At 43.0% G+C, this 16,262-nt stretch overlaps 1 protein-coding gene across 4 annotated transcripts in view; it reads right to left on the reverse strand.

Moving 5' to 3' along the window:
- NUP214 (nucleoporin 214) overlaps nt 1-16,262 on the reverse strand; it is a 112,612-nt gene that overhangs the window by 18,643 nt on the left and 77,707 nt on the right. For all 4 annotated transcript variants that reach the window (XM_050759703.1, XM_050759701.1, XM_050759700.1 and 1 more), the window contains exons 30-31: nt 14,158-14,228; nt 911-1,067 (exon numbers count right to left, since the gene is read on the reverse strand). In XM_050759703.1, the coding sequence (XP_050615660.1) occupies nt 911-1,067; nt 14,158-14,228 (228 nt within the window). The remainder of the gene's footprint in view (nt 1-910; nt 1,068-14,157; nt 14,229-16,262) is intronic.

The following is a 16,262-nucleotide window of genomic DNA, read 5'->3' on the forward strand; positions in this document are numbered from 1 at the left end:
GATCGCGCCACTGTACTCCAGCCTTGGTGACAGAGCGAAACTCTGTCTCAAAAAAAAAAAAAAAAAAAAAAGAATTTAAAAAATTAGCTAAAGAAGGCTGGGCATGGTGGCTCATCCTATAATCCCAGCACTTTGGGAGGCCGAGGCGGGCAGAGGAGTTTGAGACCAGATTGGTCAACATGGCTAAACCCTGTCTCTACCAAAAATATCAGCTGGGCATGGTGGCGCATGCCTGTAATCCCAGCTACTTGGGAGGCTAAGGCAGGAGAATCATTTGAACACGGGAGGCGGAGGTTGTAGTGAGCCGAGATTGCACCATTGCACTCCAGCCTGGGCAACAAGAGTGAAACTCCGTCTCAACAAAAAAAAAAAAAAAAAAGAAAAGAAAAGAAATTAGCTCAAGAAAGTACCAGCAGATACAGCTTCAGATGAAAATAAAACAAAAATGTAAGAGGTGAGAAACAGTAAAGGCTTCAACTTTTGGATGACATCTCCCCACAGGAGCTATTCGGAGAGTACTACCCAAATGAAAGTCTACACGCTCTCTTCCCAGCATGCTCGGCTTGCTATGCTGCCGCTCACTTATGCTTGTCTGCTTGCCTTCACTTCAAGTCACTCCAATACTAAGAAACAGAACGATTGGGCCTTGGGAGAGAAGAGGGGAGCAGCTCAATACACAGATCCTCTCCCTGCAGATCTGATGTCTTTCATGATTATATAGCACATCTCATTAAAAAACCAAAAATAAAAAACCAAAACAGATCACACTGCTTTGGGGAAGATATTTTAAATGGGCCTTCTAGATATTTTTTTTTTTCTTTTTATATTTGTCACTGAAGCTTTGATATGGCATTAAGAATGAAAATGGCATTAGGGTACCAAGGGACTGGGAAAAGTCTTCTCAACTTACTTGCAGTAGCTGTGGATCCAAAGCCCCCACTGGCCGAGCTGAACGGGTTTTTGTTGGCTGCATCCTGACTGGGTTTTCCTCCAAGGCCACTGAAGAAACCTCCCCCTCTTCCAGTGTTTCCAGACCCAAACACGCTACCACTGGAAGAGGATGATTGCTAAAAAACAAAAGGGTCAGGAAGCAAGATAGGATGAGAGGTCATCGTGAAATGGCAGGCTGCATCCGTGGGCAGGAGGTACTCACAGCTGGTACAAATGGAAAAAGCAAGAGAACTCTGATTAGTTCTGGTACAAATGCTCTAACAACCACAAAAGAAGCTAGACTCTGGACAGGGACTTCCTACCTATGAGAAATTCTCAAGCTATTCCATGTTCACAGTTCTCTGAAAACATGACTTATGGTAGGTGGGAACTTTTAATGTTTATCTGCCACGCTGCCCATACTGTCTGTTTGACACAACACCAGGGTCAGGAAAACCAAACCCACAGGAGATCCACCAAATAAAAAGTTTGAAAACATTTACAAGCTATTATGAACACCACTTATTCTGATTCCTCCAGTGTTTGGCTGAACTCATCAGCAATGGATGGTAAGTGATTTTCACTGTCTTTCTCTCAATTTGTGTGCTTTTATTTCATAATGACTTTCCCAGTGCTGCAGAAGTAAGCTTAAATTAGCTTCATTGTTGAAATGATGACCAAAGCTGAATTTGGCCCAAGTTCGCAAATCTCATGCTCAGAAGATGCTGCTAGTGCAGGGGCAAATGCTGACTCAAGGCTGTGTCAGGTCCCAGACACTTAACTTCTCTGGAAGCTGGTTCTTAAAGAACAACTGGGTTACATCTGAGGGGCCATTCACATTAGTTAAGTGTCATCTCTCCGTGGCTGAGAATGCAGAATAAGATGGACTTTAGAAAGGGGCCACTGTGCACAGAAACTTGCAAGAGCAGAGCGGTGTTATCGATTCCCTCCTGTAAAATGGGGGTAATAAACTACCCACCTCAATATGGTGGCAAGTGAATTACATGAGCCAAGAAATGTAACATACTTTAGAACAGAGCCTGAAACAGACTTACATGCTCAAAAAATGGTTGTTCAGTGTTTTAACCACAATGAACCAAAAATCAAGCACTCTGTATGTGCTAGACACATTTCTAAGTATTTTCTAAGTAATCATTTAATCTCTACTCGTTGAACCTGCAGGGGCCACTTCTGAAACACGCCCTACCCCTCAGGGTATCCCCTCCTTTCTACTCTGGTCTGAGCCACCTAACCCCAAGCTTTTGCCCCGACTATGCAACAACTTAGCTGGTCTTTTGCTCCCACTACGGTCTATGTCTACATAGCAGCTGGAGCACTACTTGCAATGCAGTCACATCATTTCGCTCCTACCAATTCTAGAAGGCCCTACATGATCTGTCCCTCATCCACCGCTCTGACATCATCTTTTATCACCCTCCCCCTCACTCAGGACAGTGCCTCAAATACAAGAAGCTAATCTTCTGTGCCTCAAATACAACAAGCTAATTTCTGTCTTAGGGCAACATACTTAATGTACTTCCTAGTCTCTTTTTTTTCCCCTTTAAATTTCTTAACAACAACAACAACAACAAAACAGTACCAATTCACTACAACCATTTAAAAACTAGGAATCCAATCCAGCCCTAACAAAAAATGGCTCTGATAACTAGTAAACTGCCACGGAAAGGTAGAAAACCTAAAAATGAATGCATGCACGTGGAAGGTATCTGACTGCTTAGCTGACATCCATGCAGCAGGATGAAACACAGAAAACTGCCAGTATATGAGCATTTTGCCTGACAAAGCTCAGAAACCTCAAATGGTTCAGCCCAATTTTTAAACTGCGATTTGATAGGTTGGAGGCAGTGGCTCACACCTATAATCCCAGCACTTTGGGAGGCCAAGGCAGACGGATCACCTGAGGTCGGGAGTTCGAGACTAGAGTGGCCAACATGGAGAATACCTGTCTCTACTAAAAATACAAAATTTGGCCGGGCGCGGTGGCTCACGCCTGTAATCCCAGCACTTTGGGAGGCCGAGGCGGGCGGATCACAAGGTCAGGAGATCGAGACCATGGTGAAACCCCGTCTCTACTAAAAATACAAAAAATTAGCCGGGCACGGTGGCGGGCGCCTGTAGTCCCAGCTACTCAGGAGGCTGAGGCAGGAGAATGGCGTAAACCCAGGAGGCGGAGCTTGCAGTGAGCCGAGATCGCGCCACTGCACTCCAGCCTGGGCGACAGAGCGAGACTCCGTCTCAAAAAACAAACAAAAAAAAAAAAAAAAAAAAAAATACAAAATTAGCTGGGCGTGGTGGTGCATTCCTGTAATCCCAGCTACCTGGGAGGCTGAGGCAGGAGAATCGCTTGAACCTGGGAGGCGGAGGTTGCAGTGAGGCAGTATCGCGCCACTGCACTCCAGTCTGGTCAACAAGAGCAAAACTCCGTCAAAAAAAAAAAAAAAGTGATTTGATAAATAATAGCTTCCCATAAAAATGAAGTCGATCACTAACATACTTTATTGAAGTCAACATGAATTGATAGTTATTGCATCCTCATAAATGGGTGAGGGAGAATTCATTTTGAGATAAATAATAGGCTTTAAAACATAAAATTATGGACAATCTAAAAACTGTACAAAAAGCAGACAGAAGAGTATAATGAACCCTCCAGACACCCATCAGCCAGATTCAACAATGCTCGACTCATGGCCTGTCAGATTTTGTCTTTACCCCCAAGTACTTCTTATCCTTTATTACAGTGGAGCAAATCTCAGACATATCATTTCATCCACTAATTTTCCTGTATAAATCTATAAAACAAACCATCACCACATGACCATTATATCTGAAAATTTTAACAATAATGCCTTAATATAGTGTAAGGAGTAAGGAGTAAGTGTTTAAGATCTAGACTTAACAATATTGCCAAAAAAAATCAACTTGACTCTACTCAAGTCTCTAGACCCAACCACCACTGCAGAGGAAGTAACAGAGGGTCGAGGATGGTTATCGGGGAATCAGCCCCCAATATTTCAATGTAGGTTCTTTTCTATTTTCCCTAAGTGTCGGTTGGTCTGAGAAATAAAGGGAAAGACTACTAAAGAGAGAAATTTTAAAGCTGGGTGTCCGGGGGAGACATCACATATCAGCAGGTTCCGTGATGCCCCCTGAGCCGCAAAACCAGCAAGTTTTTCTTATGGATTTCAAAAGGGGAGGGGTGTACGAATAGGGTCACGCTTCAAGGCAATAAAATATCACAAGGCAAATGGCGGCAGAGCGAGATCACAGGACCAGGGTGAAATCAGAATTGCTGATGAAGTTTCACGTCCCACTGGGCATGCATTATCATTGATAACATCTTATCAGGAGGCAGGGTTTGAGAGCAGACAACAGGTCTAAAATTTACTAGGCAGGAATTTCCTAATCCTAATAAGCCTGGGGGCACTACAGGAGACCAGGGCTTGTTTCATCCCTTGTCTACAACAGTATAAGACAGACACTCCTAGAGTGGCCATTTTGGAGACCTCCACCTAAGAATGCATTCTCCTTCTCAGGGCTGTTCCTTGCTGAGAAAAAGAATTCAGTGATATTTCTCCTATTTGCTTTTGTAAGAAGAGAAACATGACTCTGTTCTGTCCAGCCCCTCAGGTCAGTGGTTATCTTCCTTGTTCCCTGAAAATCGCAGCCATCCTGTTCCTTTTGGATGCCCAGATTTTATATTGTTCAAATACAGATGCTCAACAAATAATTTGTGCAGATAACGCAATCATCACAGGGTCCTGGGGCAACATACATCCTCAGCTTATGAAGATGACGGGATTAAGAGATTAAAGACAGGCATAGGAAATCACAAGAGTATTGATTGGGGAAGTGATAAATGTCCATGAAATTTTCACGATTTATGTTCAGAGATTGTAGTAAAGACAGACGTAAGAAATTATAAAAGTATTAATTTGGGGAACTAATAAATGTCCATGAAATCTTCACAATTTATGTTCTTCTGTCACGGCTTCAGCAGGTCCCTCTGTTCGGGGTCCCTGACTTCCCACAACAGATGGCGCTCACTTGGAAGCTGTGCAGTCAGCAACCAGATCATGAGAAACGCCACAGGACAAATGACCAGCTTTCTTCAACAACTGAATTACCAGGAAAAATTCAAAAGGGAGACGTGAAAGGGGAACCTATAGATAAAGAGACTTAAGAGACATAGCAAGCAATCTCAATGTGTGGCCTTTATTTGGTCCTAATTCAAGAAAACAAAATGTAAAAAGAAATAGAGACATTTATGAGACTTTTTCAGAGAGGCATTTCCTGACCATCTAACCTAAACCATCTTCCCCAATTATTATCACATCACGCTTTATTTCTTCATAGTACTTAACACTGTCTGAAATTATACTGTTTTATTAAAGGATGACTCCCTCCATCTAATGGAAGCTCCATGAACACAGCCACTTTCACCTGTCCTACCCACCATGAATTCCTATATGAATGATTAAATTAATCTGAACAGACTTTGGTTTCAGCACTGGTTCTACAATTTACTAGCTAAGTATTCCATCTTAACAAAATGTTGAGTCTTCTGATCCATGAATACGGTATGTATTTTCATTTATTTAGGTTGTAATTAATTTCAACAATGTTTTATAGTATTCATTGCATAAGTTTTGCACTTCTTTTGTGAATTTATCCTACCCATTCTGTCTCTTACCCTTCCAGGATTCTGATTACACAAATGTCGGACTGCCTGATATTGTTGCATAGATAGCAGAAATGCTCTATCCATTTTTTTTTCCATCTCTCTGACCTTCCTTTTAGATAATTTCTATTGATATGTCTTCGAGTTCACCGTTCTTTTGTAGTATTCACTCTGCTGTTAAGCCTAATTTTTTTTAATTTCACGTACTAGATTTAAACTTCAAACACAGATAAAGACTTCTGTTTTTTTTTTTTTTTTTGAGACAGAGTCTCGCTCTGTTGCCCAGGCTGGAGTGCAGTGGCCGGATCTCAGCTCACTGCAAGCTCTGCCTCCCGGGTTTACACCATTCTCCTGCCCCGGCCTCCTGAGTAGCTGGGACTACAGGCACCCGCCACCGCGCCCGGCTAGTTTTTTGTATTTTTTAGTAGAGACGGGGTTTCGCCGTGTTAGCCAGGATGGTCTTGATCTCCTGACCTCGTGATCTGCCCGTCTCGGCCTCCCAAAGTGCTGGGATTACAGGCTTGAGCCACCGCGCCCAGCCCTGTTTTTCTTTTCTTTTCTTTTTTTTTTTGAGACAGAGTCTCGCTCTGTCGCCCAGGCTGGAGTGCAGTGGCCGGATCTCATCTCACTGCAAGCTCCGCCTCCCGGGTTCACGCCATTCTCCTGCCTCAGCCTCCCGAGTAGCTGGGACTACAGGCGCCCACCACCTCACCCTGCTATTTTATTTTTTTTGTATTTTTTATTAGAGACGGGGTTTCACCATGGTCTTGATCTCCTGACCTTGTGATCTGCCCGCCTCGGCCTCCCAAAGTGCTGGGATTACAGGCGTGAGCCACCGGGCCCGGCCTGAGTCCCAGATTTAAGAAGACTGAGCTCACCTCTGGTTAGCCCAACATTGTCTCCGCTTAGGTTTTAGGTTATTGGTCTATAAGTACCTGAGGTGGAAGCCAGGAGGAAGTATCACCTTTCAAACAATAGTTACAGAAAACAGGAGAATGTAAGACCCTGTTAGTTCTTTCTACTTTTTAGTGCTGCCTTTAGTTCCTTTTTCTTTGCAAAAGTTGGGGAGGATTGGCGGGGGAGAGCTGGAGGATATGTATGCTGAATTATTGTTGCACTTATAAGTCTTTCAGATCCCAATCTGAGTTTTTAATCTGATTGACTGAAGCCAGGTGTGGTGGCTCATGCCTGTAATCCCAGCACTTTGGGAGGCCGAGGTGGGCGGATCACCTGAGGTCAGGAGTTTGGGACCAGCCTGGTCAACATGGTGAAACTCCAACTCTACTAAAAATACAAACATTAGCCAGGTGTGACAGTGACCACCTGTAGTCACAGCTACTACTTGAGAGGCTGAGGTGGGAGAACTGATTGAACCCGGGAGGCAGAGGTTGCAGTGAGTTGAGACTGCGCTACTGCACTCCAGCCTGGGTGGCAGAACAAGATTCCATCGCTAAATAAATAAATAAATTTGACTGACTGTGACAGGGTTCTCACTTTATCACCCAGGCTGGAGTGCAGTGATGCGAACACAGCTCACTGCAGCAGCCTTGACCTCCCGGGCTCAAGTGATCCTCCCACCTCAGCCTCCTTAGTAGCCGGGACTACAGGCATGCACTGCCACGCCCAGCTAACTTGTGGGTCTTTTATTTTGTAGAGATGAGAGTTTTGCCATGTTAGTCTCAACACTCCTGAGCTCAAGCTATCTGCCCACCCCGGCCTCCCAAAGTGCTAGGATCACAGGTGTGCACCACTGCACCCAGCCTTAGCATATGGTTTTCAAAGTTTATCTATATGTAGCATGAATGAGAACTTCATTCATTCTTCATTCATTCGTTCGTTTGCTTGAGACGGAGTCTCTCTGTTGCCCAGGCCGGAGTGCAGTGGCATGATCTCGGCTCATTGCAACCTCCGCCTCCTAGGTTCAAGCGATTCTCCTGCCTCAGCCTCCCGAGTAGCTGGGACTACCAGCGCACGTCACCATGCCCACTAATTTTTGTTTTTGGTAGAGACAGGGTTTCACCATGTTGGCCAGGATGGTCTCCATCTCTTGACCTCATGATCCACCTGCCTCAGCCTCCCAAAGTGCTGGGATTACAAGCGTGAGCCACCATGCCTGGACAAGAACTTCACTTCTTTTTATGGCTGAACAATACTCCACTGACTGTATATACCACATTTTGTTTATCCGTTCATCTGCTGTTTGACACTTGGGTTGTTTCCACCTTTTGGCTACTGTGAACAATGCTGCAATGAACACTGATGTACAAGTATTTGTTCGAGTCCCTTTTTTTCAATTGCTTTGGGCATTCTACCCCAGTGTAGAACTGCTGGGTCATATGCTAGAAGTATTACATTTAGCTTTTTGAGAAACTACCAAACTATAGTAGCTGCACAATTCTGCATTCTCACCAGCAATGTATGAGGGTTCTAATTTCTCCATATTCTTGCTAACACTGGTTATTTTTATTTTTCACTTTTTAAATGATAGCCATCCTAGTGGATGTGAAGTGGTATCTTAACTAATTGTGGTTTTGATTTTCATTTCCCTCATTAGTTTAATGCTACTTGATCACCTTTTCATGTAATTACCGGTCATTTATTTTGCTTGCCCCCATCACTGCCAACAGCTCCTTCTCCAGCCAGTACATTTTCTCAGTCTTTGGCAAGGCCTCTCTACTACCTGCTCAAACCCAGACCTGGCATCTGCCCCTAGCAGCAGCTGTGCCACAGTGCTCACACCTATGATGGGCTCCACTCTCTGGAAATCAGTTCGACAAGGCTTTCTGCCACTCTTCAATAGTCCAATTATGACAGATTTTCCAAAGATGATCACAGCATTACTTCTAGTCCCATATGCTCTTCTAGAGCAAGAGGTGGCCTCTATATCTCCTCTTGAACCTGGATGGGAATTTGTGAGTGCCCTGATGAAGAGAATGCAACCTAAGTGATGTTCTGTGACTTCTGAGGATAGGTCATAAAAGGTTATACAGCTTCAGCATGGCTCTTCCGCTTTCTTGGAATGTTCGTCCTTGGAACCTAGCCACCATGTTGTGAGGGAGCCCAGACTACACAGGCCAAATGTAGGTGTTCAGCTAACAGCTCCAGTTAAGGTCTGAGCCAACAGCCAAGCCAACCACTGACAGAGTGAGCCTTCAGATGACTCCCGCCTCAAGTCTTCCCTTCTTCCAGCTGAGACCACAGATACTGTGAAGACAAGCCATCCCCACTAAGTACATCCGAAGTTATGACCCACAGAATCTAAGACTATAATAAATAAGTAGCTGTTGTAGGTTACTAGGTTTTGAGGCAATTTGTTATACAGTAGTAAATAATTCCAATACTGCCAGAGTAAGTGTGATTTCTACATTATCTGATTTTTTATTGGTGTTATTATGGCAGTGAAGGTTTTCTATATCCTTTTACATCCTAGCCAGAATCTGTCTAGCATCTTTAGAGTTTTCTGAGGATACTTCTGCTACCTGAAAGTTCATTCATTTCCACAATGCCTATCATGTGCCAGACACAGTCTTAAGCATTGGAGATGCAGCAATAAATAGAAACAATAAGGCCCCTGCCATCATAGAAAAAAACCTTGATTTCAATCTTTGGCCCTTCCAATTGCAAACATAATTTCTGTGGAGGAAGAATATGGAGTGGAAGGGGAAGTAACAATATGGAGTTTATCACAGTGATGTTTTCTATTTCTTTGGTTCAACATTGTGCTTGTCAGTTATACATGTAGCTGAAATCTGCTCATTTTCCTAGCTGGATAATATTCTACTATGGGACCAGGTATGGTGTCTTATGCCTGTTATCTCATCAGCACTTTGGGAGGTCCAGGTGGGAGGATCACTTGGGCCAGGAGTTCCAGACCAGCCTAGGTAACATGGTGAGACCCCTTCTCTACAACAAATTGAAAAAATTAGTTGGGCGTGGTGGTGCATCTGTGGACCTAGTTATTCTGGAGACTGAAATAGGAAGACTGCTTGAGCCCAGGAGATCAAGGCTGCAATTACCTGTGACTGTGCCACTGCACTCCACCCTGGGTGACAGAACGAGATCCTGTCTCAAAAAAAAAAAAAGAAAAGAGGGCTGGGTATAGTGTCTCATGTCTGTAATCTCAGCACTTTGGGAGGCTGAGGCAGGCAGACTGCTTAAGCCCAGGAGTTCAAGACCAGCCTTGGCAACATGTGAAACCCCGTCTCTACAAAAAAATAGAAAAAATTAGCCAGGCACAGTGCGTGCACCTGTAGTCTCAGGTACGTGGGTAGCTAAGGCAGGAGAACCACTTGAGCCTGGGAGGCGAGGGTTGCAGTGAGTAGAGAGATCACATCATTGCACTCCAGCCTTGATGACAGGAGTAAAACCCTGTCTCAAAAAAATAAAAAAATAAAAAAAAATTCTATTGTGGAATAATATAAATTTACTTACCCATATGAATGTTGGTAAACATTTGGGCTGCTTCTAGTTGTAAGCTATTATAACAATGTTGCTATGAATACACTTGTATACTGATACATATGTGCACAACTTTCTTTAAAGAACAAATTTAGGCTGGGCATGGTGGCTCACACCTGTAATCCTAGCACTTCGGGAAGTCCAGGTGGGCAGACCACCTGAGGTTAGGAGTTCAAGGTCAGCCTGGTCAACATGGCAAAACCCCGTCTCCACTAAAAATAAAAAAATTAGCTGGGCGTGGTGGTGGGTGCCTGTAATCCCAGCTACTCAGGAGGCTGAGGCAAGAGAATTGCTTGAATCTGGCAGGCAGAGGTTGCAGTGAGCCAAGACCATGCCACTGCACTCTAGCCTAGGCAATAGAATAAGACTCTGTCTCAAAAAAACAAAAACAAAAAACAAAAAAACAAATCTAGGCCAGTTATAGGAGCAGTACATTTTATTTCATTTCTCTGTGGCATTTGGCTGTATAAATATACCACAATTTATTTATCCATTCTTTAGCTCATAAGCATTTGGACTGTTTCCTGTGTTTAGCTATTAAGAATATTCTGCTGTGAACATTCTTACCCATATCTTTTGGTGAACAAAGGCACTCATTTCTGTTGGTTACATATTCAGGGTAGATTTGCTGGGCCAAGAGGGATTTTGTATCTAGTTTTGATACTGCCAAATGGTTTTCCAAAGTGGTTAATATGAATTTACACTCTCACTAGCAATATATGAGTTCCCAGTTGCTCTTCTTCCTTACCAATACTTGGTACTGTCAGCCTTTTAATTTAATTTGGGTATAGTTGTCTTTCTTTTTGAACTATAGGAAATCTTTACATATTCTGAATATAATTACACTGTTGGTTACATAGGCTACAATTTTCCTATTTAATGGCTTGTTTTACCCTAAAATTAAGAAGGACATAATTTTAGTGAGGTCAAATTTTCCTTCTTTCCAGATAATATCTCTTAGAATTTCTTTTGTTTTCTGAGATGGAGTCTCGCTCTGTCGCCCAGGCTGGAGTCAGTCTGCTAGATGTAAATTCTTTCAGTACTGGCTTATCTGAAAAAAAGTCTTGATTTCTCTTCATTCTTTAGATATTTTTTGCTGGATTTAGAAATGCTAGGTGGCCAATTCTGGCTTTCATGGTTATTGCTGAAAAGTCTGCTGTCAGTCTACCTATGGCTTCCTAGAAAGATAATCTGTCTTTTTTCTCCAGTTGCTGTTAATATTTTATCTTTGGTGTTCTGCAGTATCACTAGGACAGGTCTCAGAATCAGTTTCCTTTTATGCATTCCTGTTTGGCACTTGTTGGGCTTCTGAATCTGTGGGTTACTATTATCAAATAGTTTCGGAAGTTTCTTTCTCTCTTCTCCTTCTGGGATTCTGATTAAATGTATGTTGCATTTTTTCCCACAGGATTTTTTCTCTTTTGTGTCTTTCATTTTGCTTTTTGTGATGCATTCCAGATAACTCACCTTAACCTACCTTCTAGTTAGGTGAGCAAACTACAGCTCGGGGGCCAAATTCAGCCCTTGGGTCAGCAAACTACAGCTCAGGGGCCAAATCCAGCTCACTGCCTGTTTTTGTAAACAAAGCTTTACTGAACACAATCAAGCTCATTCGTTTACATATTGTCTATGGCTGCTTTTGCACTACAATGGCAGCATTGAGTGCTTCTGACAGAGGCTATCCATAGCCCTCAAAGCTGGAAACGTTGACTACCACATTCTGTTCTAGTGCGCCACTACTCCTTTCAGAAGGTCTAATCTGCTCCAAATAGAGCCACTGAGTTTAAACGTGAGTTTAATCATTACATTTTCCTAGAAATTCTATTTGGTTCTTCTTCAAATCTGCTATGACACTTCTTATGATTTTCTATTCCTTACTGGTATTTTCAAGTTTGTCTTTGATTTCTTCTAAACTCTGTAAGCCCCAGCTGCTTGATAGTTTAGGTAGTCTGTGCAAAGGTAATTTCTGATGCTTATTCTGGCTCTTGCTCATAGTTCCTGGTTTCCTTGTGTCTCATTTAGGGACAGAAATTACTTGTAAGAGTAATTCGAAGGCTAGGTAAAGTTCCTCTCCTTCAGGGTGGGCCTGCGCTGCCTCTGCCAGACACCTGGAGGCAGCATCACCATGGAACCATATCAGTCTAGTCACGGGCTGAGACCTGTCAACGTGGAGTCCCAGCTGATTGTGGGAGGGTCTCTTTTAGACTCCCCACTTTGTGCATATCTTAGTTGGTGATTTTTGTCCCTTCACCTTAGGGGTTATTAAATAGAAAATTCACATTTTCTCAGGTTAGTAAATGCTGTCAGGGCACAACTGACTTGTGGGCTCCACTTTACTTCTCTAGGTTCCCATTTTCCTTTTGGCTTGGTAAAATACCTTGTTAGTTTATTGGTGCTTTTAAAAATGGGGTTTTTATGTTTTATCTAGCATTTTTTAGCAGTTTTCAGTAGGGAACGTGGTTCCCCTGAATGACTTAGTCCTCTACTACCAGAAACTGGAAATCAGAAGTTCTACTTCTCTCTTAAGAAAGATCATGGACTAGGGCAGAGCCTATCTTCAAAGGAAAACAGAGATGATAAAGAAAATTTCTTTCTGAAGATGCATATTATGCCTACCACTTTATTAACTCCTTGACTAATACAAATTCTACCTTCAGAAAGTCACAATCCTTTCTGATAAATCAGGGTATCTTTCCTCATAAGGGCTCCTTAGGAGGTTACTATCATCTAAATGATCTCAATGTAGCTGGTGTCTGATGTAACAGTTAATTTAACCTCTCTGGGCCTTCAGTGTCCTCATCTCTTAAATGGCAATAATCTCACCTATCTTATGGAGGTGCTGTGATGCTTACATGAATTAATTTGTATAAAAGACTTAAAATTATGCCTGGCACATAGATAACTGCTAGCTACATAACATCAAATAGCTCAGTTCACCAAAAGGAGTCTCCGGGCTACATATAGCTTAGCAGAGGGGACATATATGTTGCCAAACCTTCTTCCTCTTTTTTCTTTTTAAACAACCACTTAAAAATATAAAAACTGGCCCGGCACAGTGGCTCACGCCTGTAATCCCAGCACTTTGGGAGGCCAAGGCGGGTAGATCACCCTGAGCTCAGGAGTTAAGAGACCAGACCAGCCTGGGCAACATGGGAAAACCCTGTATCAACCAAAAATACAAAAAGAAAAAAAAAAAATAGCTGGGTGTGGTGGCACAAGCCTGTAGTCCCAGCTACTTGGGAGACTGAGGTGGGAGGATGACTTGAGCCTGGGAGGTGGAGGCTGCAGTCAGCCAAGACCGCACCATTGTCCTCCAGCCTGGGCAACAGAGTTAGACCCTGCCTCCAAAAAAAAAAAAAAAAAAAAAAAATACACACACACACACACATATACACATATAGACATACACATATACACAAACACCATTCTTAAAGAAGTTAAACAATGAACCCCAAAAAAGCCAAACGGTATATTTAGCCCTCAGACTGTAGTTTGTCAACCCTTGGCCTAACATGCAGGGGACTGATAGAAATCATGCAATGTGGCCAGGCATGTCAGTTCACGCCTGTAATCCCCTTGCATGAGGATCGCTTGAGGCCAGGAGTTTGAGACCAGCCTGGCCAACATAGTGAGACTGTGTCTCTACAAAAATAAAAAATTAGCTGGGTGTTATGGCTCATGCATATAATCCTAGCTACTGGGGATGCTGAGGCAGGAGGATTGCTTGAGCCCAGGAGTTTATGGCTAGAGTGAGCTGTGAATGTGCCACTGTACTACAGCCTGGGCAACAGAGCAAGATCTTGTATCTAAAAAAAAAAGGAATCAGGCAATGTGCTTTCAAAATACTTTCCCAGAAGACTGTGGAAGGAGGATCAAAATTCTAGTGATCCTCTTTAATCAGAGGCTGAGACTCCTGCATCTCCAAGGCAGTTGAAGGGAGTACAGCTTAAGAACCACACATGGCTATTTGCTGGATTTAGATATACAACATGAACTGATTATGTAACAGTGAAGAAAACTGAATGGGTTTGATACATGTTGACATGAATGAAGACAAATGCATATTTTACCTGGCCAAAGACTGTTCCACCAGTACTGGCTGCTTGACCAAACACAGAACCAGTATTACTAGACCCAAAACCTGTAAAATACAAAGAAAACAAAAATTCAATTTGGATTGGATGAGTCTTTTAAAACATTAAAGTTTTTTTTTCTTTTGAGGCAGTCTCGCTCTGTCGCCAGGCCGGAGTGCAATGGTGCGATCTTGGCTCGCTGCAACCTCCGCGTCCCGGGTTCAAGCGATTCTTCTGCCTCAGCCTCCTGAGTAGCTGGGACTACAGGTGTGCACCACCATGCCCAGCTAATTTTTGTATTTTTAGTAGAGACGGGGTTTCTCCATGTTGGCCAGGATGGTCTTGATCGCTTGACCTCATGATCTACCCGTAGCCTTGGCCTCCCAAAGTGCTGGGGTTACAGGTGTGAGCCACCGCACCCAGCCTAAGTTTGTTTCTTTTTAAATGACATTCAGGTGTGCTAAGATAGCCCATAATAAATTAACTTATGAATAAAATGTTTCCCCATCTAGTCTGGAGAAAATTCTGAGCAAATACTTTAAAGACTGTTTTTCATTGCTAACATTTTAAAGTAGTGTAAGTTCTAAAGCCCTGGGGAATGAATCCTCTCCAACCAAACTCCAAGTGGATGGGGGCTAAGGAAAGCTTATGCTCAGACTTTCAGTGACCAGAAATTCTTTCTAATGACTGACTTAATATTATGAATATTTCTACTCCTCGGTTTCTTCTGAATCTCAAATACCACATTCTTTCAGGGTAGCTTATCTTTCTTCCAGATGGCATAACATGGTTGAAGTGCTGAGCTGAACAGGGCCTGGGAAGATGAGGCAGAACTATTCAACAAAAGAGCTCCAGACAAGGAGTGAGAAGGCAGGAGTTTTATTGTCATTTCTTTTTTTTTTTTTTTTGGAGACAGAGTCTTGCTCTATTGCCCAGGCTGGAGTGCAGTGGCGCTGATCTCGGTTCACTGCAACCTCCACCTCCCAGGTTCAAGCGATTCTCCTGCCTCAGCCTCCCAAGTAGCTGGGACTACAGGCGCCTGCCACCACGCCCAGCTAATTTTGTATTTTTAGTAGAGAAGGGGCTTCTCCATGTTGGTCAGGCTGGTCTCAAACTCCTGACCTCAAGTGATCCCCCTGCCTCGGCCTCCCAAAGTACTGGGATTACAGGCGTGAGCCACCATGCCCGGCCTCTATTCTTATTTCTGTCACTGATCGGGTAGGTGAGCTTGGACAAGACTCAATTCCTCAACTAGGGCTGAAGTAGACAGCTCAGATACCTTTCCACACAGATACTAAATGAAAGAAGATTCCTCCTTGGGTTCTGAATTTGTTGAAATAGTATGACCATGCCTGTGCATGAGGTCTTCTCAAGTTCTGACTGCAGAGCAAATGGAGCAGTAGTGATACAGACTGTGTTACACGTCCTTCTCTCTTTTAAGACTCACAGGGCCTTCTCCTTGCCCATTTTCTGGATGAAGTCAGCACATTTCCCATCATTCAGCGGCCCTCTGGCCTCTTCACAGGGCATTGGGTGGGTCTCAAAACTGTGTCTGTCTTTTCAACACCATGTCCTTATAGCTGAATTTAGGAGGAGTGTAACAAACATTTGTTGAAGAAAGGAAAATGTTTCCTTTCTAATAAATTATGAGCCGTTTTCAAGTTATCATCGAATAATGAATTAGCAGTTACTAGTAATCTTGCCCACAACGAAATCATTGATCCTTGCTTTTCTCCTAGAGTCTACTGCTGAAGAATTACCGTTCACAAGATAACTATCAGAAAGCAAATCTTAGGACAGATTTTCAAATTGCCTTGCTTATTGATAACTTGTAGAAGTAAAAGCAGCTGCTAAAATGGAAAATGCAATAGTGAAGAATTAGGTTTCACTGTCAAAAACAATAAACTGTAGTTTTTACAAAAGTCACAACATTGAAAATAGAAAAAAACCCAAATCAAATGTCAGTGACTGCGATTACAGCAAGAAAGATGGTGTTGGAGGGGACAGAAAACACTGGCAGGGTGGTGGACTATGATGACACTTGGACTCTCCTGCTGGTTCCACCGGCACTATCCTATCTGACATTAGAGCAGTCTCCTTGA

This window comes from Macaca thibetana, chromosome 15, assembly GCF_024542745.1.
Source record: "Macaca thibetana thibetana isolate TM-01 chromosome 15, ASM2454274v1, whole genome shotgun sequence".
Classification (NCBI taxonomy): domain Eukaryota; kingdom Metazoa; phylum Chordata; class Mammalia; order Primates; family Cercopithecidae; genus Macaca; species Macaca thibetana.